This window comes from Hyperolius riggenbachi, chromosome 2, assembly GCF_040937935.1.
Source record: "Hyperolius riggenbachi isolate aHypRig1 chromosome 2, aHypRig1.pri, whole genome shotgun sequence".
In the NCBI taxonomy this organism is placed as follows: domain Eukaryota; kingdom Metazoa; phylum Chordata; class Amphibia; order Anura; family Hyperoliidae; genus Hyperolius; species Hyperolius riggenbachi.
The window spans coordinates 148035075-148061688 of NC_090647.1; the positions used below are offsets into that span (position 1 = coordinate 148035075).

Genomic DNA, 26614 nt, shown 5'->3' on the forward strand with positions numbered 1-26614 from the left:
GTCCTCACTCAGGATTAAGAAGTCACTCTCTGTAGTAAAGAAACAAGAAAGGGGGTAGGACTCCCTTCCACCAGGAGTGGACACGGAGTATTTGTATGTAGAACAGAAGCGCCAGCAGGATAAAAGTCAATACAATTTTTAAAAATTGCTTGGAGGAAGTGGTGGGCTTGCCTCCCAAACGCAGACACGAGATCTTGTCTTCATATAAATCAATACATTTATTATACGGTACCCCAAAAACAGTGCAACGCGTTTCGCAGGCCAAGCCCGCCTCATCAGGCAATAAACGTGGGGACAAATCCAAACTTTTATTGCCTGATGAAGCGGGCTGGGCCTGTGAAAGGCGTTGCACTGTTTTTGGGGTACCGTATAATAAATGTATTGATTTATATGAAGACAGGATCTTGTGTGTGCATTTGGGAGGCAAGCCCACCACTTCCTCCAAGCAATTTTTAAATATGTTATTGACTTTTATCCTGCTGGCGCCTCTGATCTACATACAGATGATTAGTTTCATACATTGATCATCAGTTTTTCATCTAGTTTTACAATATATTCGCTACTCGGTCAACGCCTTTCCACCCATTTGCATCCTCAGCACCCACAGTCCATTTATGTCCCTGCACATTGGAAACACCTATATACCAATCACAGAACCCCAGCAGAAGCATCTCAGGCTCCATTTGGTTTTCAATGGATCAATGGGAACCATCCCTCCCCAGGGAGGATTTTCATTGGTCCACTACTCAGTGAACCTATGAAAATCCTCCCTAAGGAGGGACAATTCCCATTGATCTATTGCAATCAATGGGAGCCTAAGAGCTAAGCTTTTGCTGAGACTCTGGGATCAATATACTGGCATTTTTTCTGTGCAGGGACCCAAATGGACATTGGCAGAAGTGTATCTTGTGAAACGCACGCAACAAGCAGTCTAGTGAGAATGGACACAGTCTTTTCTCATAGGCTAGCATTGATTGCTTTAGCCTCCACCGTGTCTGGTTGATCCAGAAAAATTGTGTGGGACTCATTCTTGCTTTCCGCTTGGCGGAACGCACCAAGCTGATCCGTTACGAATAGACTGCTGTGAAAGGATCCTATTGCTTAACATGGGATCTGTTCCAATCTCTCCACTAAGCAGGATGATTTTTCTGCCACTGTGAAGGAGCCTTAGATGCCATGAGTTTACTACTATAACTTGGATGTTATTTGGCCATGGTCAGTTGCTGAAAGGTTAGCAAGCAGTTCTGTTATTCCACTTGCATGCACACACTTGCAGAAATTAATAAGGGTCTTCAGCGTGCTCTTCATCTGATCTGAAGGCATTTCAGGATTAAACCAGAGTAGGTGCTCTAAAAGTCTAAGGATGCGTTCACACAATGCATGTTGCTGCACACCAAGTTGCTGTAGATGAATGTAATCCCTATACAATTGTATGAGCATATTCACATCACTGCATGCATGGACCAAGTTATTTAAACAGTTACTCCAGTGCATTGTTAGATGTGTATAATAATGAGCAGGTTACCTTAGCAACTAATCATGCCATAAGAGGCTAACAAGCAGCATGTGAACTACAGTATACCCATGGTGTAGCTCAGGGGTTCTGCAACGCACATAGGGCCTAGTCAAATTTACTTTTCCCCTTAAAAGGGAACTGAAGTAAGAGGTATACGGAGGCTGCCATATTTCCTTTTAATCATAACCAGTTGCCTGGCAGCCCTGCTGGTCTATTTCTCTGCAGTAGTATGTGAATAACACCAGAAACAAGCATGCAGCTGGTCTTGTCAGATCTGACTTTATCCATTTCAGCCCGAGGGTATTTTTCACCTTATGCATCGGAGCAATTTTCACCTCCTATTCATTCGCTAATAACTTTATCACTACTTATCAGAATTTAATGATTTATATCTTGTTTTTTCCGCCACCAATTAGGCTTTCTGTGGGTGGTACATTTTGCTAAGAGCCACTTTACCATAAATGCATTTTAACAGGATTAATAAGAAAAAAAAAAATGGAAAAAAATTCATTATTTCTCAGTTTTCGACCATTATAGCTTTAAAATAATCCATGCTACCATAATTAAAACCTATGTATTTTATTTGCCCGTATGTCTCGGTTATTATACCATTTAAATTTTGTCCCTATCACAATGTATGGCGCCAATATTTTAATTAGAAATAAAGGTGCATTGTTTCCGTTTTGCGCCCATCACTATTTACAAGCTTAAAATTTAAAAAACGTTTGTAGTATAGCCCCTTCAAAAGCATATTTAAAAAGTTCAGACCCTTAGGTAACTATTTGTGTCTTTTTTTTATTGTAATTTTTTTTCCATTAAAAATTTTATTTGAGGAATATTTTGGTGTGGGACATAAATAATTTTTAATGTTGCTATATGTTGAAATTGTAATGAAAAACGTGTAGATGTAGTTTTACTATTTGGCCACAAGATGGACACCTTCATTTTTGGTTTCCCTCCTTGTACTTCTCGCTAAGCGGAAGTACAAGGGGGATGCGGAAATTCTTCCGGGCAGAAGAACTGAAGCCTCACGGGTGAGCGCTTCGGTTTTTCTGCAGGGGAAAGGAATCGGTGATCGGGAACCATGTTCCCTTTCACTGATCCGAGGGCTACCGGGGGACACCACGGGGAGGCGGGAGCACGCCGAAGCACGACACCGCATCAGAGCAGCCGCCCGGACGTGAGCTTCACGTCCAGGCGGCAGAAATGGTTAAAGTCTGAAACACCTGATCTGCTGCATGCTTGTTCAGGGGCTATGGCTAATAGTATTAGAGGAAGAAGATCAGCAGGGCTGCCAGGCAACTGGTATTGATTAAAAGGAAATAAATATGGAAGCCTCCGTATACCTCCTACTTCAGTTCCCCTTTAAGTAATTTACTAGGTGATATTTTAACACCTTATCAATAAAATGCATTTGAAGCCACCAGCAAGCAAGAAAATATTCAGAATAATTTTGGCTGTACTTTTACACCTACTTTTTCAATTGAAGAGTGATGAAAAGTTGATTGAAGGCTTATTTACAGCATTACAATGCAACGCAAAAAAGGTGGTAATGCACATTAATCCTTCGTTACAGTCACATGCAGTAGGTACAGGAAATCACACATGCAATGAAAAGTATGCTTTTCTGTACCTGGTAACGTGTGCATTTAGAGGTAACGACTGCAGAAGTGAGTTACCATAACGCTACACGTTACAATGCGGCGCTAACGTCACACTGCGAATGTCCAATAGGCTTATTATTGCAGTGCGGTAAGCTGCATTATAAGAATTTATAACGCAGCTCCGCAACGTCCCACTGTGAATGCAGCCTCAAACAGAAGACAAAAATCCTCTTATCCTCTAGGAAAAAGTGAATAGGATCAAGCCCTCAGTGTGAACACTTGTATCTGCCAGAACCACAAACAAGTCCCCTCAAGCGTTTTGCTGCGCAGTGTGTTTATTTTTTCTTACAGTAGTCAGTGTTTTCAAAGAGCAATTGTATCAGTTGTGCAAAAAGCAAGTGCAGGTTGTACTTTATTTTTTTTCAATGCTATGTAGAAGCCAATATATATTACTCCTGAAAGCACAGCTGCTCTACAGAATATCATTTCATGTGATTTTGAAAGTGATTTTGAATTGCAGCAAACCGCTGCCAAACTCTGGAACCTTTTCCACTGCAAATTGCCAAATGTAGAGGAAAACCACATATTGCATTTGCGCTGAATTTGATAGTTTTTTTTGTGCTATTGCAAAGAATTATAATGTACAGTTTGTGTGAGGGCACCTATACAAATTACCAGATACCATTAGGTGATAACCAAGTTACCATATTCAGTTTTTCAGAATACTGAATGGAACAATATGAAAGTTGCTAAAAAAACCCAAAAATGCACCAGGCAGTGCAATTCCATAGGAATCACACTGTACTGATGGAAAATGATGATTACTGCAATTCCCAGGAAATGGGGATCCCAGTGGCAAATGAATCAGATAAATAAAAACAAAAAAACAAAAAAAAACACCCTACTGAACTACACTATTTCTGTGCCTCCATTTCATCTATCACCACAAAATCCACCACAACTCTTTTTCTTTTACGGGCCCATTAACACTGGGGATCGCAAACTGCTAGCGATTGTTGCTAGAGTTTTGTGGCTGTGATCTTTCATGGTAAACTAGTATTTTCACTGTACTCTTTCGTGATTTTTTTTTTAAGCGATTGCAATTCGCTTTTAACCTCCTTGCCGGTTATCCCGAGCTCAGCTCGGGGTAACCTGCGCAGGAGGATTTCTCAGGCCCCGCTGGGCCGATTTGCATATTTTTTTTTGTTACAAGCAGCTAGCACTTTGCTAGCTGCTTGTAACACCCGCTCGCCGCTATCCGCTACGTCGCGCCGCCCCCCCTCCAGACCCCTTGCGTAGCCTGGCCAATCAGGGCCAGGCAGCGCTGAGGGGTGGCCCAGGATTCCCTGCGACGTCCTGACGTCCATGACGTCGGTGACGTCATCCCGCCCCGTCACCATGGTGACCGGGGAAGCCCTGCAGGAAATCCCGTTCTCAACGGGATTTCCTGCATACTCGGAGTGGGTGGGGGGATGCCGCCGCTCAGCAGCTATCATGTAGCGAGCCCTGGGCTCGCTACATGATTTAGAAAAAAAAAAATTAAAAAAAAGTGCGGAGCTGCCTCCTTGTCGGATTTTTTAGACGGGCAAGGAGGTTAAAGAGACACTGAAGCGAAAAAAAAAATATGATATTATGATTTGTATGTGTAGTACAGCTAAGCAATAAAACATTAAGATCAGATATATCAGTCTAATTGTTTCCAGTACAGGAAGAGTTAAGAAACTCCAGTTGTTATCTCTATGCAAAAAAGCCATTAATCTCTACGACTTTCAAAGTCGTGGAGAGGGCTGTTTTCTGACTTTTATTATCTCAACTGTTTCTGAACTATTGACTTTTTCTCTGCCAGAGGAGAGGGCATTAGTTCACAGACTGCTCTGAAAGAATCATTTTGAATGCTGAGTGTTGTGTAATCTGCACATATTATAGAATGATGCAATGTTAGAAAAAACACTATATACCTGAAAATAAAAATATGAGAATATTTTCTTTGCTGCTAATCTTCTAGTAATTATTCATAGTACACAACCAATTCACTATATCATTTTTTTTTCGCTTCAGTGTCTCTTTAACTTTGCAATCACGATCGTCTAAAAAAAATGGTAAAAATGCTCTGTGTATGTCACAAATCACCAGCAAGCGCAGCAGTGAGATCACTGCCATACACTTCACATTACACTAGCACTTTTAGAAGCGCTAGCGATTGCCGGCGATTCGCAGTAAACGCCTTTGAATTGCCCCAGCAGGCCCTTACAGAAACTTTTATGGCAGTGCAAATCTTCATTTTCGTAAGTACTTCACTAATTAACCAGCCGGGCGGTATGGACGAGCCCAGCTCGTCCACCGCCGGAGGCTGCCGCTCAGGCCCTGCTGGGCCGATTTTCATCAAATAAAGAGCAGCACACGCAGCCGGCACTTTGCCAGCCACGCGTGCTGCCCGATCGCCGCCGCGAGCAGCGGCGAAAGAGGGTCCCCCCAGCCGCCTGAGCCCAGCGTAGCCGGAACAAAAGCATCACTCCGCTCGTCGCTATGGCGACGATGTAAGCAAAACAAGGAAGGCCGCTCATTGCGGCCTTCCTTGTTTATTCTGGGCGCCGAGGGCGATCGGAAGAACGCCTCCGGAGCGCCCTCTAGTGGGCTTTCATGCAGCCAACTTTCAGTTGGCTGCATGAAATAGTTTTTTTTTTATTTAAAAAAAATCCTCCCGCAGCCGCCCTGGCGATCTTAATAGAATGCCAGGGTGGTTAAAGAACCACTATCGCAAAATTTCTAAAAAATAAAACTAAAAAAAGATTTATACTGGAAAGAATGCTAGTAGAAAGGATAGTGAAGAGTTAAGAATAAGTTAAAAAATAAATCACACTGCTGTTTACACATTCACAACAGCTTTCTACCGACTGAGGACAGCTCATATCTGCCTGGCTAAGATTATCAGACTGTACAGCGGGCTGCCAACGGCATTTTAGCTAGCATTAAAACTGTCTCCTCCAGTGATCTTAGCCAGGCAGATACGAGCTGTGTCCTCTGTTGGTAAAGAGCTGTCACATTCACGCTCTCATGAATGTGTAAACAGCAGTGTGATTTATTTTTCCACTAATTCTTAACCCTTCACTATCCCTTCTACTAGCATTCTTTCCGGTATAAATCTTTTATTTTTATTTTTTTTTTAGAAATTTTGCAATAGTGGTCCTTTAACAAGTCTATGGTAGAGTGTTCCTCTTGAACTCATTAATATGTTAGGGCAGACTGAATTGATTTTAAACAATCTTTACTGAGGCGGGTATTTTAAATCTTAAGAGGAGACAGAGGCATGTTCTGTGCATAATAAAATGCCTCTGTGTCACTCTATTGCCGCCTCTAGTCCCCCCCCCCCAGGTCTGCTGTGCCCCCCTGTAAAAAGCGCCAGGCTAGCGACAATCTGCTTGTCGCCAGCCTTCTATTTACCTGCAGCCTGTCAGTCACTCTGCACTCCCCCGCCTCTGTCCCCCTCGCTGTCCGCCTCCATGAACTTCCTCCAATCGGAAGCTAAGCCGCAACCCAGGAAGTGCCTCCTAGGTCGCGGCTTAGCTTCCGAATAATTAAATAGATTGTCGCTAGCCTGGTGCTTTTTTCCAGGGGGGGCACAGCAGACCCGGGGGGGGGGGGTGTTGGAAGAATGACTAAAGGCAGCAATAGAGAGATACAGAGGCATGTGATTATGCACAGAACGCTGTATTTAAACCCCCCAAATCCCAGGGCCAAAGTCGTGGATTTTGCTGCTCGAGGAGGCAGAGCTTAGCGCTCTAGCTCTGCATCCATTAGCATCAATCCCCGCTGATCTCTGCCTCTCCCCGCCCCTCTCAGTGAAAGAAGACAGAGGGGCGGGGAGAGGCAGCGATCAGTGGGGATTGAGGCGAGTAGCGGCAAAGCTTCTGCCCTAACTTCTGCTTCTACCAGGAAGCGATCCCAGCATTTTGCCCCGGGGATATGGGGGGTTTAATTACAGCGTTCTGTTGCGGGGATGCAGAGGTTTAGCTATGGTGATAGTACAGAAGATAAATGTTAAATAAAAAGATTTTATAAGGTTTCAGACTCTTAGCATTGTAGAAAATTGGGCATAAAATCTCTAAGGTATGTGGAAAAGGAATATCACATTATCTGAATGTCAGAGTGCCACATTGACACAAATGTTTTGATAAATACAGCTGGGAAATGTACAATATATGCTGCATGTCCTCTGCTCCCACCTGTGGACCCTTTTGATTTAGTTCAGTCCACTTTCAGATACCAGTTCATTTGCCTTTATATAATATTACCATATTTGTGTTTTATCATTGTGTAAGGTTTTCTCTAGGAAGAGAATTTCACATGGTGAAATGTCAGTAACAGACAGAAAGGTGGCCACACACCATACCATTTTTTAAATATCTGTTCAATCCAAGAACAGCAATCAATTTTTCTGACTGACAATTCAAAAATCTCACCAATGTACCACACACCAATGTTTAATTTTTCCCCAATCGAATAAAATAATTGAAAGCTCATAAAAAAAATGATTGGAACTGTACATCAAGTATGTACTGTACATAAAGTTGGACTGAAATTTCCAACAAGTCCAATCTCCCACAAAAAAAAAACACCAAACAAAAACAGGAAATCCGATCAGATTTCTCGATCTAAAACAAAGAAAAGCTTTCGATTTTTCTGGACAACCGATCGTAAATATTGAATTGGTGAAAAATTGGATCTTTTAATAGTATGGTGTGTGGCCACCTTAACCCTTGACATTGCATAACAACCATATCAGGAATGTGAACCTCAGTGCCTTTACTAACTTCTCCAGGATAATTGCTTTGTATCAGATCACCCTACTGGATACCCATTGCCATAGCAACAGCCTTAACAGTGCTGTGTAAGCAGGCGTGGAACATATTTGAACATGATAAAGTTATTAGCTATAAAGCAATCTACAAGCGGAACTTGCAAGTTAAAATAATGAAAGCAAAATATATTTAGTGTGAAATAGCTAACAAAGCTAGAAATGCAAACAATTGTCTTGAGGATTCACTAAGGCATATTATATGATAGAAGATGAACTGCAATTGTAGTGAGTGCATGCACAATATAACGGATGTAGTTCGGAGAGGATGCATGTCTTGATGAGCGTTCTGAATAAGGAATGTTTATCTTTGATAGAATTGTGAATGTGGCGTGAATAATGATAGAGCATAATCAAGTTCATATAACTGTACGTCCTTATCACAGCAAAACGCATAATCACCCCATTTGTAAAATCTTGGCCTCCCCATTAGCGAAAGAACGGGCACCGATACGGTACATGCAAAGGAACAATGTGTAGGCACATAAAAAACTGTTTACTAAATGTTACAAACCAATCCTCAATGAGAGGCTGGATCAAACATACAGCTTATTTTCAGTCCCTTTGACTAACCCAAAGAGTGCAAAGCAATGACTGGGTCAGATGGGACTAAGCCATAAAAACAACATTATTTAGTTGTGTACAGGAGCATATGATCCTGCAGTTTATGTTAATCAAACTGTATATGTACAAGACCAGCATTACTGAAACCTAATCATTCTGCACAGCATTGCTCTAACAAGAGTGCATGGGCCTATTCTACAGAGCAGCCCAGTTTGGAGATGCAGAGGAGTTTTTTGGAGGAACATAAGAGTTCTTTGATAGACTGCAGAGTTTACATTTGTCTGCTTCAAGTCCAGACTGGGAATAAAACTAAAGTTCGAGGCATAACTTGATCAAAAGAAATGCAAATACCATGCTCTGTGATTAGAACCATTTCACAATGTGAGATACCGGCCCTCTTGCAGTTGTATTGCATAACAAGGCTAAACTAGAGCTATGTAATGCCTTTACTATTGCAATAGTCGTGTGTTCTACTGTGAAAATAACAACACTATAGCCCTTAAAAGAGATCAACTATCATAAAGGTTACACCAAAACTGGACCAATTATAATTTAGCAGTGAGCAATAGAAAAACAAGACACATGAATATTGGTGAAAAGTGCATCTTTGGACAAGGTTTTAGGAATTAGGCACTGCCCTAATGAATTCACAGGATCGTATAAAAACATGTGGCCTACTTATCTGCCACATCCATGGGACAGTGCAGATTTCATTCTTTGGTCCATAAACAGCTGAATAAAAGGACCAAGTAAAAAAGAGAACTGCTCACTTGGCTCCACCTGGATTCTGCAAAGCTTGGGATCCTCAGCAGAGAGATTTCACATCTCAGTATGTGCAAATGAGGTAACTAAAAACTTTTGGCTGCTGGGGGAGGAGTCATCTTGAACAGAGCAGACGCACAAACAAAAAAAAAAACCCAGGGAGCGTGTTTGACCATGTCTCCAAGTACTGCTTTTAACCAGTTTCCATTTATTCAAAATACAACGAAACTAATGCAGCTTCTGCATCCCACAAACGACCAACATCTTGGCTCAGTCCAGAAACCGTTAGGCCAGCATCTGGGAAATGTATGAAAGGGTGGGAATGAGAAGAATCAGCTGACAACAGTAAAAAAACAAGGCACTTTGAAGACAGACAGAGGAATGGTATAACTGAAGTAAATTAATGTTTCGGCATACAGAGCTGAAGATAAAAAGGTACTGACAAAAAACACACAGTAATATAGAAACCTAACAAATAATTCCAAAAGTGCGCTCCTTCTGACATGGATCATTTCCACTGCATAACTGAGCACAGACTAAACAACTCGAGAAGCCACAGTTACTGGGAGCCCCCGGGCTTGAATTTTTTTCAAGGGTGTCATTACAGCAGTGGCAGAAGCTGGCACATGAGCACAAGAATGTGTGCGTCTCAGCCAGCACCTGTCCATTCTCATATAGACGCAGGACATCTGAGAACGTGAACGGCCATGTGAGGCGGGTACAATGTGGCGTTGTTGAAGAAGAAGCAATGGCTTGAAGTCTAATGCAAAAAAATGTCCGTTAAGATATTGAAAAGAAAGAGGCTGAAGATGACAGGTTTTGAAAAGATAGCATAAAAGAGAAAAAGTGGCACGGAACAGCTCGCTGTAAACGTTTCTTTTGTTAATAATTCTAACAGTTTTCTAAAGTCAAGTTATGGAGTTGAACTTTGAAAGTGCGGGGCTAACGTTGTGATGATTCATCCATCTCAGGAAACTGATGCCGGATTTGCCCTCGGCTTACGCTGTGGTAGGGCTTTGTTTTCAGGGTCTAAAACCCCTGTTTGGCCAGACTCTGAAGTGGCAGCAGGTCCATTGGTACCAGAAGGATGGGTGGATGTCCGGTCGCTGGGTTGACGCTGTGCTTGGGGATAGTAGCCCTGGGTTCGAGTGTTGGAGTTATACCAGTTGTTCCGGTTACGATTGGCATTATCATACCTCACATTATTAGTGTGGTAATTTTGTCGTGGACCCTGAGGCCGATAGCCTGATCCTCTTCTATTTGCCGGAGGCCCCTTAAAAAAAAGCAGAAAATTTCAAAACAAGTCCATAATATCAAAATGATAAAGCAAATCTGCTGATGGTAATTTAGAAATACTTTCTTAAAAGTAAAGAGGCTGCAGTACCTGTCTTGGGGGCTGATTCTGCCTAGGGCCATGATGACTGGTTGTTGCAGGTACATCACCTGGGATTACAGTCTTCCGATTGGCTGAAGTAATGTTTGGAGTAGCAGAAAGTTGAGGGGTGGACGGTGCAGAGGTGGCACTGGGACTTGTCAGAGAACAGCAGCGGGACCGAGTAGAGTAATTATTCTTCGGGTGGGAAACTGAAAAACGAACCACAGCGTTAGATGTGAGAAAGCCAAAGTTTGTGGCAGTCACAACAACAAAAGAATGCAGGCAATACAGTCACCATTAGCCACCAGCACTCTTACTTTGCTAAACAAATGAAAATGGTTTTGGACCGATTTTTTTTTCTACCCATATAACTCTTGCGACCAGCAAACAGACAACCAGTGTAGAAGCCATACCTAAAGGCTAGCTATGAAAAATGCTGCCTTTCAGAGTCACCTTACATAAGTGTACATAACACTCTCTCTGAACACTCTTTCCTCTATAATTGCCAAAGCTAATCTAACCACCTGTTCTTTGGATCCTATTCCCTCCCATTTCATTCCGCAGCTATCCTCATCTCTCTTGCCTGCACTAACAATGCTATTTAACCTGTCCCTCTCTACTGGCATCTTTCCTTCCCCACTCAAAAAAGCTGTTTTGACACCACTACTTAAAAAACCTTCTCTAGATCCTACCACACTTGCCAACTACCGCCCAGTGTCACTTCTCCCATTTGCATCCAAACTACTTGAATGCCATAAACATGCAGAATTAAGCCATTATTTATCTGCTAACTCCCTACTTGATCAGTTCCAGTCTGGCTTTCGTTCTAACCACTCCACGGAAACAGCCCTTACCAAAGTGGCCAATGACCTTCTTACAGCCAAATCCAAAGGTCAATTTTCCATACCCATCCTTCTTGACCTGTCATCAGCATTTGATACTGTCGACCCCACCTTACTCCGACAAATACTTTCAAATGTCGGAATAAAGGGCCTTGCTCTCACATGGTTATCTTCCTACCTCTCTGGAAGGTCCTTCACAGTCTCCTACTCAGATCAGATCTCTTCTCTCTCTCTGCCCCAGACCTTAACTCCCTCCTTAAACGTGTTCCTGACTGCTTGTCTGCTATATCCTCCTTCATGTCCTCTCGCTTCCTAAAACTTAATATGAGTAAAACAGAACGAATAGTTTTTCCCCCGTCTCTGTCCACCTCCCTGCCTGAAGTAACAATAAATGTTAATAACACTCCCATAACTTCAGTTCCCAAAGCTCGGTGCTTGGGGGTGATATTCGACTCATCTCACTCTTTTATTCCTCATGTTCACTCCATAACCAGCTCCTGCCATCTCCAACTCAAAAACATATCTCGCATCCGTCCCTTTCTCACTCAAGACAACTAAAATGTTAATACATGCTTCATAATTTCTCATCTGGACTACTGCAACATACTACTTTGTGGACTACCGTCTAACAAACTGGCCCCGCTCCAGTCGGTACTGAATTCAGTTGCTCGTCTCATTCATCTTTCTTCTCGATCTTCCTCTGCCGACCCTCTTTGTCAAGCTCTTCACTGGCTGCCAATTAACCAGAGGATTCAGTTCAAACTCCTAACCCTAACCTACAAAGCTCTCCACAATCTCTCCCCTGTACATATCTTCACTAATCTCCAGATACAAACCCAATCGCAATCTCAGATCGGCACATGATCTTCTGTTGTACTCCTCTAGAATCAACTCCTCACATTCACGTTTACAAGACTTCGCACGCGCTTCACCCCTTCTCTGGAAAGCCCTCCCACAACACATCCGTCACTCGCCAACCTTTGTTACCTTTAAACGCTCTCTAAAAACACACTTGTTCCGACAAGCATATGCGCTACCTAAGGCCACTTCCCTTTGTACTAAGACCAAATTGCACTCCTACTAGGTATCCTAAAACACAAAGCCTCTATATATTTGCCGCATACTACCCCACCTCCTGTTTCCCTCCCCCCATTCCCTTTAGATTGTAAGCTCGCAAGGGCAGGGCTCTCTTCCCTTTTGTGTCTTGGTAACCACTATACATTTTATTCATCATGTTAATTTTATCACTGTCATTACCAATTTTATAATTTGTATTTTGTATCATTCTTTGTATTTTGTCACTAATTATGTATCTTGTATATTGGTGTACACCATTGTCTGTATTATTATGTACCCCATGTTTGTTTCTTACTTTGTACAGCGCCACGGAATATGTTGGCGCTTTATAAATCAATAATAATAATAAAAATAGGTTAGTTCACAGTGAATGTGTTGTGTAGCGTGCTGCATTGTATATATATGTTTTCACATATTTCAATGGAATAGCAGCACATCCACTGTATGGTGCCATGTCTTTGAATGGTACAACATCTTGGTGGCATCAGAGTTGCTGACAGAAGGCATCTACTGTAAAACAAGTCCACCTGAATATCTAATTAAATACATAAATCAAGCATTCAATCCAGTTTTATAGTTTATCCAAGGCAGCCAATCATTTATTTTCATTTTACCCTTCATTGCAAACATTTACTCATATTCTATCTGCTCTAATTTTTTTTAACTTTTAACTATATAATCAGTACATACAGTGGAGGAAATAATTATTTGACCCCTCACTGATTTTGTAAGTTTTTTCAATAACAAAGAAATGAAAAGTCGTAGAACAGTATCATTTCAATGGTAGGTTTATTTTAACATTGGCAGATAGCACATCAAAAGGAAAATCGAAAAAATAACCTTAAATAAAAGATAGCAACTGATTTGCATTTCATTGAGTGAAATAAGTTTTTGAACCCTCTAACAATAAAAGACTTAATACTTAGTGGAAAAACCCTTGTTTGCAAGCACAGAGGTTAAACTTTTCTTGTAATTGATGACCAAGTTTGCACACATTTTAGGAGGAATGTTGGTCCACTCCTCTTTGCAGATCATCTCTAAATCCCTAAGGTTTCGAGGCTGTCTCTGTGCAACTCTGAGCTTGAGCTCCCTCCATAGGTTTTCTATTGGATTAAGGTCCGGAGACTGACTAGGCCACTCCATGACCTTAATGTGCTTCTTCTTGAGCCACTTCTTTGTTGCCTTTGCTGTAAGTTTTGGGTCATTGTCGTGCTGGAACACCCATCCACGACCCATTTTCAGTTTCCTGGCAGAGGGAAGGAGGTTGTCGTTCAGGATTTCACGATACATGGCTCCGTCCATTTTCCCGTTAATGCGATTAAGTTGTCCTGTGCCCTTAGCAGAAAAACACCCCCAAAGCAAAATGTTTCAACCCCCATGCTTGACGGTGGGGACGGTGTTTTGGGGGTCATAGGCAGCATTTTTCTTCCTCCAAACACAGCGAGTTGAGTTAATGCCAAAGAGCTCTATTTTGGTCTCATCAGACCACAGTACCTTCTCCCAGTCACTCACAGAATCATTCAGGTGTTCATTGGCAAGCTTCAGACGGGCCTGCACATGTGCCTTCTTGAGCAGGGGGACCTTGCGAGCACTGCAAGATTTTAATCCATTGCGGTGTAATGTGTTTCCAATGGTTTTCTTGGTGACTGTGGTCCCTGCTAATTTGAGGTCATTCACTAACTCCTCCCGTGTAGTTCTAGGATGCTTTTTCACCTTTCTCAGAACAATTGACACCCCACGAGGTGAGATCTTGCGTGGAGCCCCAGAGCGAGGTCGATTGATGGTCATTTTGTGCTCCTTCCATTTTTGAACAATCGCACCAACAGTTGTCACCTTCTCTCCCAGCTTCTTGCTAATGGTTTTGTAGCCCATTCCAGCCTTGTGCAGGTCTACAATTTTGTCTCTGACATCCTTGGACAGCTCTTTGGTCTTTCCGATGTTGGAGAGTTTGGAGTCTGCTTGATTGATTGATTCTGTGGACAGGTGTCTTTTATACAGGTGACTAGTTAAGACAGGTGTCCTTAATGAGGGTGACTAATGGAGTAGAAGTGTCTAACCACTCTGTGGGAGCCAGAACTCTTAATGGTTGGTAGGAGTTCAAAAACTTATTTCACTCAATGAAATGCAAATCAGTTGCTATCTTTTATTTAAGGTTATTTTTTCGATTTTCCTTTTGATGTGCTATCTGCCACTGTTAAAATAAACCTACCATTGAAATGATACTGTTCTGAGACTTTTCATTTCTTTGTCATTGGACAAACTTACAAAATCAGTTAGGGGTCAAATAATTATTTCCTCCACTGTAATTGATCTGATCCTGTGATAAAAAAAAGCCTGTAAAATCAACTTATCAATTAAAATTCAATGAACTTGTGACTTAGGCAATACACTGCTATATGATTTTCGTATTTTTTGTCACTTCCACATGCACTTTTCCTGATGAAGCCCCATTTTCGGGGTGAAACGTTAGTTTTAGTGAACATTTGATGTTTTACACTGGTACTTAGTAGCCTTTAAACTGATGCTTTAAATTGACAGTTTGGTGTAAGAGCTTGCCAACTACCTCCTGAAGTAATTATCCCTACAGGGACCTCTGTTTATGTGATTGCATGTAGTCTATTAGCGCAGTCACAAATTCACTGAACTTTAACTGACAAAAAAAAAAAAAAAAAGGTTACATATTAGAGCCCATAGTTTTTTTGTGTGTGTGTTTTTTTTTTTTTTTTTTTTTAAACACAGGATTGTGTACAGCTTGCTTACCTATGCCTAACAGAAGATGGTAAAAGAGTAAATCTGGTTTAAGAGAGTAACCAAGCAGCTCAGGGTGACCCAAACCAAAACGCCGCTATGCCGCGGCTTAACGGGGGTCCCTGTCCCCCCAAACCCCCTCCGTAATGCGGGGGAGCGCTTCCTGGTTGGGGCAGGGTTAACCGCCGCAGCCCTGCCCCACGCGCGTCTGTCAGCGCGTATCTCCACCTCTCCCCCGCCCCTCTCAGTCTTCCTTCACTGAGAGGGGCGGGGGAGAGGCGGCGATACGCGTCTGATAGACGCGACTGGAGGCAGGGCTGCAGCCGTTAGCCCTGCCTCCAGGAAGAATATTACCAGCGACCATTTTCCGACCAACTTTTGCGGGGGGTGGGTTGGGGGTGAAGGGACCCCCGTTTAGCCGCGGGATAGCGGCGTTTTAGCAGGGGCACACGTGCCCCTGCTATATATGAGAGCTGAAGCGAGATTTAGTCTCGCTTCAGTGTCTCTTTAAGGGCACTGCCTTTGACATGGGAGACCAGGGTTCGAATCCTGGCTAGGGTCAGTACCTATTCAGTAAGGAGTTCAAGGCAAGACTTCCTAACACTGCAGGGTGGCCTCCTGAGCGCCTCCCAGTGGCTGCAGCTCTTGAGCGCTTTGAGTCCGACAGGAGAAAAGCGCTATATAAATGTTCGGATTATTATATTATTATTATTATATATGCAAATTAACCATTGTCGCCCTTAGAAGTTAAACACACCTCCAGATCTGCTGGAATGCAATGATGTGTCAGCTTGTAATTAGTACAGAGCCATAATAATCCAACATGCATACAGACTGTTTTGGATTGGTTGATCCTCATCAGTACATGCCATGGATTAGTTTGGCTCTATGGAGTAGGACTTGAAAAACCCAGAAGTACAGACTAACCAGCAAGCTCATGGTGACCCAGAACTCATTGGAGTGTGTAAGAGGTGGTTTAAAGGGAACCTAAACTGAGAAGGATATGGATGTTTCCTATTAAACAATACCAGTTGCCTGGCAGTCCTGCTGATCTCTTTGGCTGCAGTGGTGGCTGAATCACAAACCTGAAACAAGCATACAGCTAATCCAGTCTGACTTCAGGAATATAACCCTAAAGCCAGCACTCCAAAAGCTTCTTCCTATAAAACATTTCTATAATAAGTGCGACTGAAGTGCCTATTTTTTAAGCAAGTGTGACACAGGATAGGTAGCGGGTGCTTTTTGCTCTCTGGGGCTGGTACAGTGTAGTTTAAGTCTGGAAATTGACTCCACGATCCCCAACCACTATCATTATTTAGCGTTGCACAAAGCATTTAAAACATACACAGAAAAACAAGACCTTACCACTGGATACATTACTAACTGAACTTAAAGCGGAGACGCCCACGCTCTTGGCCTAGTGCCTGTCTTGAGCAAAACACGTCAGATGTCAGTCTTAAAGGACTTCTGAGGTGAAAATAACTTTTTTTTTTAAATTCCCTTGGGGGTTCTTCTGGCCCTTCACAGCCGTCTCAGTCCCTCGTCACAGCCCCGGTCCTCCTCCGTGTCCCCGCTGGGCGCCCGCAACGATGGGACCCACCGGCGGAGTTGGATCTCCTGCACCTGTGCATCCACGTCATCTGGTGCATACTGCGCCTGCGAAGTAGTTGTGCGCAATTCGCACCAGATGCCATGGGCATGAGTGTTCGCACAGGTGCAGAAGTGCCAACCCTGCCAGTGGGTCGTCATCATTGCAGGTGGCCAGCTTTTTTATTCGCCTCAGAAGTCCTTTAAGTTAGGACTGCTTCAGGCTGCTCCTCGTAGCTCGTTTCATTTAACAGCTTTTCTGCTACAGCCCAGAAAAGCACCTGTTTGTTGGGTCGAGTTTAGAAGATTAGGAGAGTATGAAGAGAAATGGAATGCAGCATGTTGCGTCCAAGTAAACTCGACTGATTGCATTGCTTCACTAAAGGACGGTAAATGCTGGAAGAACAACAATCCCTTTGATTCCAGTTATGATACGGTGGTTTACTAGCGTTAAATGGTGGGAAACAAATTCCAAGAGCCATCCCTTAAGCATGTGTTCTATGGGGTGGACAATTTTTTTTTAAACCACCAAGCACAAACATTAAAGGAGAACTGTAGTGAGAGGTATATGGAGGCTGCCATATTTATTTCCTTTTAAGCAATACCAGTTGCCTGGCTATTCAGCTAATCCTCTGCCTCTAATACTTTCAGCCATAGGCCCTGAACAAGCATGCAGCAGATCAGGTGTTTCTGACAAATTTAGACAGATATGACAAGATTAGCTGCATGCTTGTTTCTGGTGTGATTCAGACACTTCTTTAGGCAAATAGACCATCAGGGCTGCCAGGCAACTGGTATTGCTTAAAAGGAAATAAATATGGCTGCTTCCATATACCTCCTCACTACAGTTCTCCTTTAAACATGTGCTGCAGGGTTCAGTCCTTGTGGCTGAGGTATTCATCACTGCACTCAGGTCAGTCTAGGCTCATAAGGGATATTTGCAGTTTAAGATCTGGATCATAAAACACTTGTACAGTGGTCAGTATGGGAAGCTTGCTATTACTAGTAGCATCAGAAAGATTTACTCCTGTAGCTGTATTTAATGGCTGATGAATTCTGTATCTAATGCTCACAAACACACTGGCTGAGAACGTTTATCACTTTTATAGTACTAAAATGCTGGATTTCTATCACTCTTGTAATGGAAACAATTAGGAAACCATAAAACTGTCAAGATATTGAAAGCAGCAATAAAATCCTTATCTGCTCATCTGATCCACATTCAACAATCTGGATGTTTAGCTTTATTACTTCAGACTATAGGAACAGCTGTATTAAATAAAAACAATGAATATTTTAGCAATACATTTACACACCCACACTCCTCTCCACTACAGGCAGGTTATGAGTCTTCCTCAACCTTGTGTCCTCTGCCAGAGGACTGGAAGTTAGAGAGTGTTATTCAATATATTAGCTGTTTGTAATACTGCAACTCTTCTGAGTAGAAAGCTCTGGTGCTTTTCCTGGGATCTGTCTGCTTTTCCTGGGACCCCCTGACTCAGCTTAGGAGTCAAAGACTCATGTGCTCCCACCACTTTAGCCTTCCCTTTCCATATCCTCGCTACCTCCCATACTGCTTCCTGAGGTTGCTTTCTCTCTGCACTGACTACATCTGTCACCAATGCCATCTCCTGGCCCTTCGGGCTGATCAACTCAATCAAAGCTAGTCATTAGAGCTGTATGAGAGGAGGCAAGGGATGATCAATGGGACACAATTTCTCCTAACATTCAAATTCCATGTAAATTATTTGCAGCTTTAACGTCGACCAATAAAAATGAACAGGAAGTTATTCTGATTGGTCCAATTTCAAGCTGCATATCATTTACATGGAATTTGAATGTTAGGAGACATAATATGCATCTCATTTACCATCCCTAATGAGGATGCCTGCAATGGGACAGCACAGTGAGCAATTATTAGAAATTACTACAAGCACAGCATTTAATAATTCTCCATTTGCAGTGTGGTACTGGGCGTCTCTGTGGTGTGCAATAAGTTGGACATACCTCATGTAAGGTCTGACTGCAACTAAATGAACACAGAAGGGGTGTGATGACCTTACTATTAAGGATTAAGGATTATTATGATATTACTGTTTTTCATCATTTAGATCTTACAGAAAAAAGAAGCAAACAAGTCTACTGTCGCTAAACATTTACATTAAAGGGAAGGTTCAGGCAGCGCTTAAAAAAAATAAATATCCAAATCCACTTACCTGGGGCTTCCTCCAGCCCGTGGCAGCCAGGCTGTGCCCTCGGCACCGCTCCGCAGGCTCCCGGTGGTCTCCGGTGGCGAGCCCGACCTGGCCAGGCCGGCTGACAGGTTAGGCTTCTTCTGCGCTCCACAATGCGTGTCATTGGTGCGCGCTGACGTCACCCGAGGTCCTCCGGGCTGTACTGCGCAGGCGCAGTAGTTCTGCGCCTGTGCAGTACAGCCCGGAGGACGTCGGATGACGTCAGCGCGCACCAATGACACGCATTGTGGAGCGCAGAAGAAGCCCGACCTGCCAGCCGGCCAGGTAGGGCTCGCCACCGGAGACCACTGGGAGCCTGCGGAGCGGTGCCGAGGGCACAGCCTGGCTGCCTTGGGCTGGAGGAAGCCCCAGGTAAGTGGATTTGGATATTTATTTTTTTTAAGCGCTGCCTGAACCTTCCCTTTAAAGCAAGCATGCTGGTTACATTACATGCAATATACTGGGGTGGGATAATAGTAAAGACGTTACTAATCCTCATGAAATTTTAGTGCAACAAAAATGCACTGGATGACATGCCTGGGAGTACTTAAAGTCCTTCAGGCAGAAGAAAATTGTGTCACTGTGACCCACATAACACAAACAAAGATAATTTCAGAAATATCGATCTGTTTATCGCTTCTAAACTTTGCCTGCTGCCGTGAAAGCTGCATGAAGAGGTTTGGTAATTGATCCAATCAATTCCTCCTCAAACTGACTATCCATTGAAGGGTTAAGGGGGTCATATCTACTGCATTTTTCGACCAGAAGATGCACTTTTTCTCCCCAAAAGTGTGTGTGTGGTGTGTGTGTGTGTGTGGTGTGTGTGGTGTGTGTGGTGTGTGTGGTGTGTGTGGTGTGTGTGGTGTGTGTGGAGTGTGTGGTGTGTGTGGAGTGTGTGGAGTGTGTGGAGTGTGTGGAGTGTGTGGAGTGTGTGGAGTGTGTGGAGTGTGTGGAGTGTGTGGAGTGTGTGGTGTGTGTGGTGTGTGTGGAGTGTGTGGTGTGTGTGGAGTGTGTGGTGTGTGTGGAGTGTGTGGTGTGTGTGGTGTGTGTGGTGTGTGTGTGGTGTGTGTGTGGTGTGTGTGTGGTGTGTGATGTGTGTGTGTGGTATGTGTGTGGTATGTGTGTGGTATGTGTGTGGTATGTGTGTGGTATGTGTGTGTGGTATGTGTGTGTGTGGTATGTGTGGGTGGTGTGTGTGTGTGTGTGTGGTGTGGGTGGTGTGTGTGGTGTGTGTGGGTGGTGTGTGTGTGGTGTGTGTTGTGTGTGGTGTGTGTTGTGTGTGGTGTGTGTTGTGTGTGGTGTGTGTTGTGTGTGGTGTGTGTTGTGTGTGGTGTGTGTGGCGTGTGTGTGGTGTGGCGTGTGTGTGGTGTGGCGTGTGTGTGGTGTGGCGTGTGTGTGGTGTGTGTTGTGGTGTGTGTGTGTTGTGGTGTGTGTGTGTTGTGGTGTGTGTGTGTTGTGGTGTGTGTGTGTGTGTTGTGGTGTGTGTGTGTGTTGTGGTGTGTGTGTGTGTTGTGGTGTGTGTGTGTGTGTTGTGGTGTGTGTGTTGTGGTGTGTGTGTGTGTGTGTGTTGTGGTGTGTGTGTGTGTGTGTTGTGGTGTGTGTGTGTTGTGGTGTGTGTGTTGTGGTGTGTGTGTGTGTGTGTGTTGTGGTGTGTGTGTGTGTTGTGGTGTGTGTGTGTTGTGGTGTGTGTTGTGGTGTGTGTGTATATGGAGAGAGGGAGTGGGAGAGGGAGAGAGAGAGAGAGAGAGAGAGAGAGAGAGAGAGAGAGAGGGGGGGAGGGAGGGAGGGAGGGGGAGAGAGAGAGAGAGAGAGAGAGAGAGAGAGAGAGAGAGAGAGAGAGAGAGAGAGAGAGAGAGAGAGAGAGAGAGAGAGAGAGAGAGAGAGAGAGAGAGAGAGAGAGAGAGAGAGAGAGGAAAAAAAAAAAGTGTGTGTCTGTCTCATCAGGTGTGTTCCTACCACTACCGTACATGCTGCAGCGGACCAGACTCTCTGATCACTGCTGCCAGCTGCTCAATTTTTAACTGGAGCCGATGGTCTCGCAAGCAGGACCACAGCTCCTTCACTGGGTCAATCACTGTACTAAATCAGTAGCAGTGACCTATCAAATGTCATGTAATAGGTCATTACTACTGATCGAGTGCAGTGATTAGCCCAATGACTGAGCCTTAAGCAGCCCATACACTCAGCCGATTTTCTGGCCGACCGATCGATCGCGGTCGATCGATCGATCGATCGCAAATCGGTTGGCCAATCGACCGATCGACGGCCGATTTCGATCGATTTCGATGGATTTCCATCGAACTAGCAGGGTGGAAAATTTAGGTCGATCTGATGAGATTGCTTATCAGTTTGCATTGGCCTTAATGGAAATCTGATGGCAAAAAAATGCCATCAGATCGAATTTCAACAGATTTCAAACTGAAATCTATTGGAATTCTATCCTGGTAAAAAATGTTCTAAAAACGCATCAGATAGATCATCAGATGCATTTCTTATCTATCTTCTGCCAATCTGACGAGTGTATGGGCACCTTTAGTCCCATCAGCTAGACCATCGGCTCTAGCCTTCTTGCACCTGTATGTGCTCTTCCCGTCTGCAGCATAGTCTGGGGACTAAACTTCCGCCACATTGTTCGACCTAAGTTCAGATGGCTATCAGGAGATGTGGGACATAGCAGCACATTGCAGACAGCCCGGCCACAAGGAAGGCAGGACTGTGCGGGGGTAGGTGGCTGGCAGAGAGAAGGGAAGATGCGGGGACAACCAGTGATTCATGAAGGATGGAGGAATCTGCTGAGCGGAATACTGCCAGTCTCATTTGCATCCCCTATTAAACACAGGACATCACAAGAGGGACAGAGGAGGACACAAGAGGGACAGAGGTGGACATGAGGGACACAAAAAAAGGTACAAGGGGGACACAAGAGGTACAAGAATAGTACAATGGGGACATAATAAATGGTGGGGTGGGGGGGAGGGATTGGAGGGAGAAGATCCACAAGACACCCCTGTATCATGGACAAACCAGGTTTAGTATATTTTTCTTTCCTTTTTTGTCCTCTAAACCCAAGTGCGTCTTATGGTCAGGAGTGTCTTATGGTCCAAAAAAATACGGTAGTTGCATTTTCAATAAAATTTTACCACTGTGTATAAATGTAGTGTATAATGTAGAGATGCCATGCAAAACCACACACGAACACCGTCAGTTCCCTAGTAATGAAATGTCTAGGATAATTATTTCTCATCTCCATTTGAAATACTTTGCTAAATGTTCTTTGAGCCAAATGTCAATACTGAGCTATGCAGCCCATAGCGCAGACTGTTGACAATTTGGCGAGCAGTAAAAATGTATAGTGTCTTTCTAGATTCCCATATAAGCAGAGTGGAAGAAATTGCATCCAATTTATAAGAGCTTGCACACCTCCTTTGATGTGTGCAATATTTGTAATGTTTTTGCCACTGTGCTGCACACAAAGAGAAGGTTGAACTCTTGTATAGAGAGAGGGAAAACAGAAGTCGCCAACATCCTGGGAAAACCCTACAAGACATTGAACATTCCCATGGCAAATAGAATGGAAAACTGGGAAAGTGAAATGCTTGTCATTACTTTAACTTATGCACACAGTCTGTTGGAACACCAGACACATGCAGCTGCTAATATTGTGCCATCTTTACAGTTTCAGGTAGAAATGTATAGGATTAACACTAACCTTGTCCAAAAGACTCCATACTCTTTTTCAGCGGTTCCAGATCAGATGTGAAACGTGCAGCACGACCCAACTCCTCATCGTACTTCCGCTCACTGACAAAATGCTAGGAGACAAATACAAATGTCATAAAATAGAAACTAATTGTACAGAAAATGCCACAGAACAATCACAAAGTACTTCAATATTTTTTTCTATGTGTCCCATAAGCAATAATAACCACACACCAATGCTGTCAGTACCCTAGTTAACAACCTACCACGAGATTATCTGCTAAATCTGTAAGGCAAAGCAAATAACATACAGACACCAGATGATATTTTTAGAAGACCACTATTGACCCCTGTAGTACGGCGTCACCATGGAGACATTGTGGCCATTTCTATAACTAGCATCTATAGGAAGCTGATGGTAAATTACAATGATTAGTTAAAAACAAAAAGCTACAATCCAATGTTGTTCTTAATGTATTAAAGAAACCCTGAACATGGAAGAATTTAGAGATTACATTGATGCCCTCTCCTTCCTTACTTTCTGAATCAGTGAGGCAGAGTATGGGACTCTGGTATTCGGACTTTATTGAGTTCATGCTGGTTTGTGGTTTCACCCAAGTTTTCCTTAACCACCCTGGCGGTTTGATTTTTTTTGCGGCGCTCGGCTGAGGGTGGGTTTTTTAACCTATTTTTTTTTTTAATTATGTAGCTAGCCTAGCAATAGCTACACGATTCCCCCCTCCCTGCGGCATCCCGTAAACCCCTCCGATCGCCGCCAGCGATCATACCAAACAGGAAATCCCGCACTGAACGGGATTTCCTGTTAGGGCTTCCCTCGTCACCATGGCGACGATCGGAATGACGTCATAGACATGACGTCAGGGGGAGTCCCGATCCATCCCATAGCACAGCCTGGCGGTGATTGGCCAGGCTGCACTGAGGGTCTGGGGGGACACGCTTTCGCGGCGTGTAGCGGCAGAGGTGATCAAATTAAACACGCAGCTAGCAAAGTGCTTAGCGGTAACGCTAAGGTGGTTAAAGGGCATCTAAAGCGAGAGGTATATGGAGGCTGCCATATTCACTTCCTTTTAAACACCACCAGTTGCCTGGCAGTCTTGCTCATCTTTCATGCATCTGTAATGTCTGAATCTCAAACCAGAAACATCCATACAGCTAATTTTTGTCAGATTTTTGTCAGAGCGGTCTGATCTGCATGCTTGTTCACGGTGTACGGCTAAAAGTATTAGAGGCAGAGGATCAGCAGGAGAGCCAGTCAACTAGTATTGTTTTAAATTAAACATGTCAGCCTCCATATCCCTCTCACTTCAGGTTCCCTTTAAAGGGCAACTGAAGTGAAAGGTAAATGGAGGCTGCCATATTTATTTCCTTTCAAACAATACCAGTTGCCTGGCAGTGCTCCTGGTCTATTTGGCTGCAGTAGTGACTGAATCACACCTGAAACAAGCATGCAGATAATTTTATCAGATTTGACAAAGTCAGAAACAGCTGATCTGCATATGCTTGTTCAGGGTCTATGGCTAAAAATTATTCGAGGCATAGGAACAGCAGGGCAGCCAAGCAACTGGTATTGCTTAAAAAGGAAATAAATATGGCAGCCTTTGTATATATCTCACTTCAGTTGTCCTTTAAAGGAAAACTCCATGAAGTTGCACTGAACTTGAGCACCCAAAAAAACATTTGTAAGTTACAGGAATGGTCAATGGTATGCTAATAATTACAAGTAGATTCAAAGTTTACAGCTCGGAACTGGACCAATGAAATGCAGCTGCTGCATGTCTAAGTTGTACAAATTTGCATCAACTCAGAATTAGGAGCATCTCATTAGCCATCCCTAATAAGTTATACCTTTTAAATAACTTAATATTTCCAACCCTATTAAATTTTAATATCCATCATAAATTCACCATAGCCAAGTGCCCAACTAAAGGTGTCCACTAAAGATCCAATTTCTAGCGAAAAATTGTTTGAGCGATCAGAAATTTGGCTTGGTTATAAATAATCTCCGTTGATGGGCACAATTGGTTACAAACGTGTATAAAAATAGTTGTCCGATTGGATTTTCGTTGAACCAAAATTTGGATTTTGTTGTTGGTTGTGATAGATAGGAAGCAAAGATTGGTTTGTTGATGGTGTAGTGAAGGATTTCACTTCCGACCAGAATTAATTGATTGCTCAAAAGATTTTTTGCTAAAAATTGGATCGTTAACGGCCACCTTAAAGGTGGCCATACACTGGTCAATTTGCCATCAGATTCGACCAACAGATAGATCCCTCTCTGATCAAATTTGATCAGAGAGGGATCGTAGGGCCACCTTTACTGCAAACAGATTGTGAACAGATTTCAGCCTGAAACCGTTCACAATCTGTGGTGGTGCTGCCGGCGCTCCCCCCTTCCCCGCAATACATTAGCTGCTCCGCCGGCGCGAATCCCCGCTGTCATTGCTGTCTTCTCCGCTCTGGTCTGGTCTCCGGCATGCTTCACTTCTTCCTGCCCGGCAGGAAGTTTAAACAGTAGAGCGCCCTCTACTGTTTAAACTTCCTGCCGGGCAGGAAGAAGTGAAGCATGCCGAAGACCAGACCAGACCAGAGCGGAGAAGACAGCAGTGAGCGGGCATTCGCGCCGGCCGGAGTAGGTAATGTATACCCGCTGTATTGCGTCGGTCGTCGGGCATTCGAACGCCGCTAACGATGCACTCCCGACCCACCGGTGACCGAGAAAAATCTTCCGCACGGATGGGTCGATGGGAATCGACGGGAACGATCGATTTTGGATGGAAATCGATCGTTCTGTCAGCGGTGTGCGCGGCGATTTCACAGCCGTTTCGATCACTGTGATCGAAACGGCTGTATATCGGCGGGAAAATCGTTAGGTGTATGTCTCCCTTAAGGATACCTGAAAGATACAGGCTTGACTGATTACTAGCTCTAAAGATAATAACATTTTATCTTCATAGGCATCAGAATGACTGAAATGGCCATCAGATGGAATCCAGGTACCACTGTCAGATGAAACCCTTAACACAGGGGTTCTCAAACTGGGTGCCGCAACACCCTGGTGCGCTTCAAGCCCCTCCCAGGCCTGCCTTGGCATTTATCCCCATCCTTTGTGTGTCTGCATTACCCGCCAGTTAACCTTGAGTCCCAGCAAACCGTGGCTTAAGTTGGACATCAGAGGAATAAAGGGCGGAGCGACAGATCAGTGCACTTTTGGCCTGGATAGATAAGGAAAGGTTTGTCCAGCTAATGGGGGTCACTTACAATCTGGAGTGGGTGCTGAGGTGATGCTGCATAATTAAGGGGGTGTTACTAACTGCAATCCCCATGTGGGGAAATGTCTATGTGCACTACAAGATTGACTCTTTATCCCGGTCATGTTAATTCAGGGGGATGCTGCATAATGGGGGGAATGCTGCCTCACTGACTAAATGGAGTGGGGGATTCTGCCTAATTGGGGGGGGGGGGGAGGGGTTGTCACTGATTGTTTGGAGAGGGTTGCTGCCTGAGAGGGAGTCTGACTATTTGGAGGAGGTAATGCCGCCTAAAGTGAGGGTCACTGACTATTGGTGGGGGGAATTGCTGATGGGCGAATGGTCAGTCATTGACTACTTGGAGGGGGGAGGTGCTGCCTAATAACCATTACAAGCTACTTTGAAAGGGGAGGGGGGGGGGGGGGTGTAGCTTCCCAATAAGGGTCATAAAAGCATTTCAGTAGTAGGTTTTGCTCAGGAGT

The 26614-nt window shown here is 43.8% G+C and overlaps 1 protein-coding gene across 3 annotated transcripts in view; it reads right to left on the minus strand.

Annotated features, from left to right (window-relative positions):
* Nucleotides 1–9468: 9468 nt before the first annotated feature.
* Nucleotides 9469–26614, minus strand: part of SPATS2 (spermatogenesis associated serine rich 2) — a 197928-nt gene continuing 180782 nt past the window's right edge. For all 3 annotated transcript variants that reach the window (XM_068267664.1, XM_068267666.1, XM_068267665.1), the window contains 3 exons: nucleotides 22874–22976; nucleotides 10686–10885; nucleotides 9469–10574 (listed from right to left, as the gene is read on the minus strand). In XM_068267664.1, coding sequence (XP_068123765.1) covers nucleotides 10269–10574; nucleotides 10686–10885; nucleotides 22874–22976 — 609 coding nt within the window. In that variant the 3' untranslated portion in view covers nucleotides 9469–10268. The remainder of the gene's footprint in view (nucleotides 10575–10685; nucleotides 10886–22873; nucleotides 22977–26614) is intronic.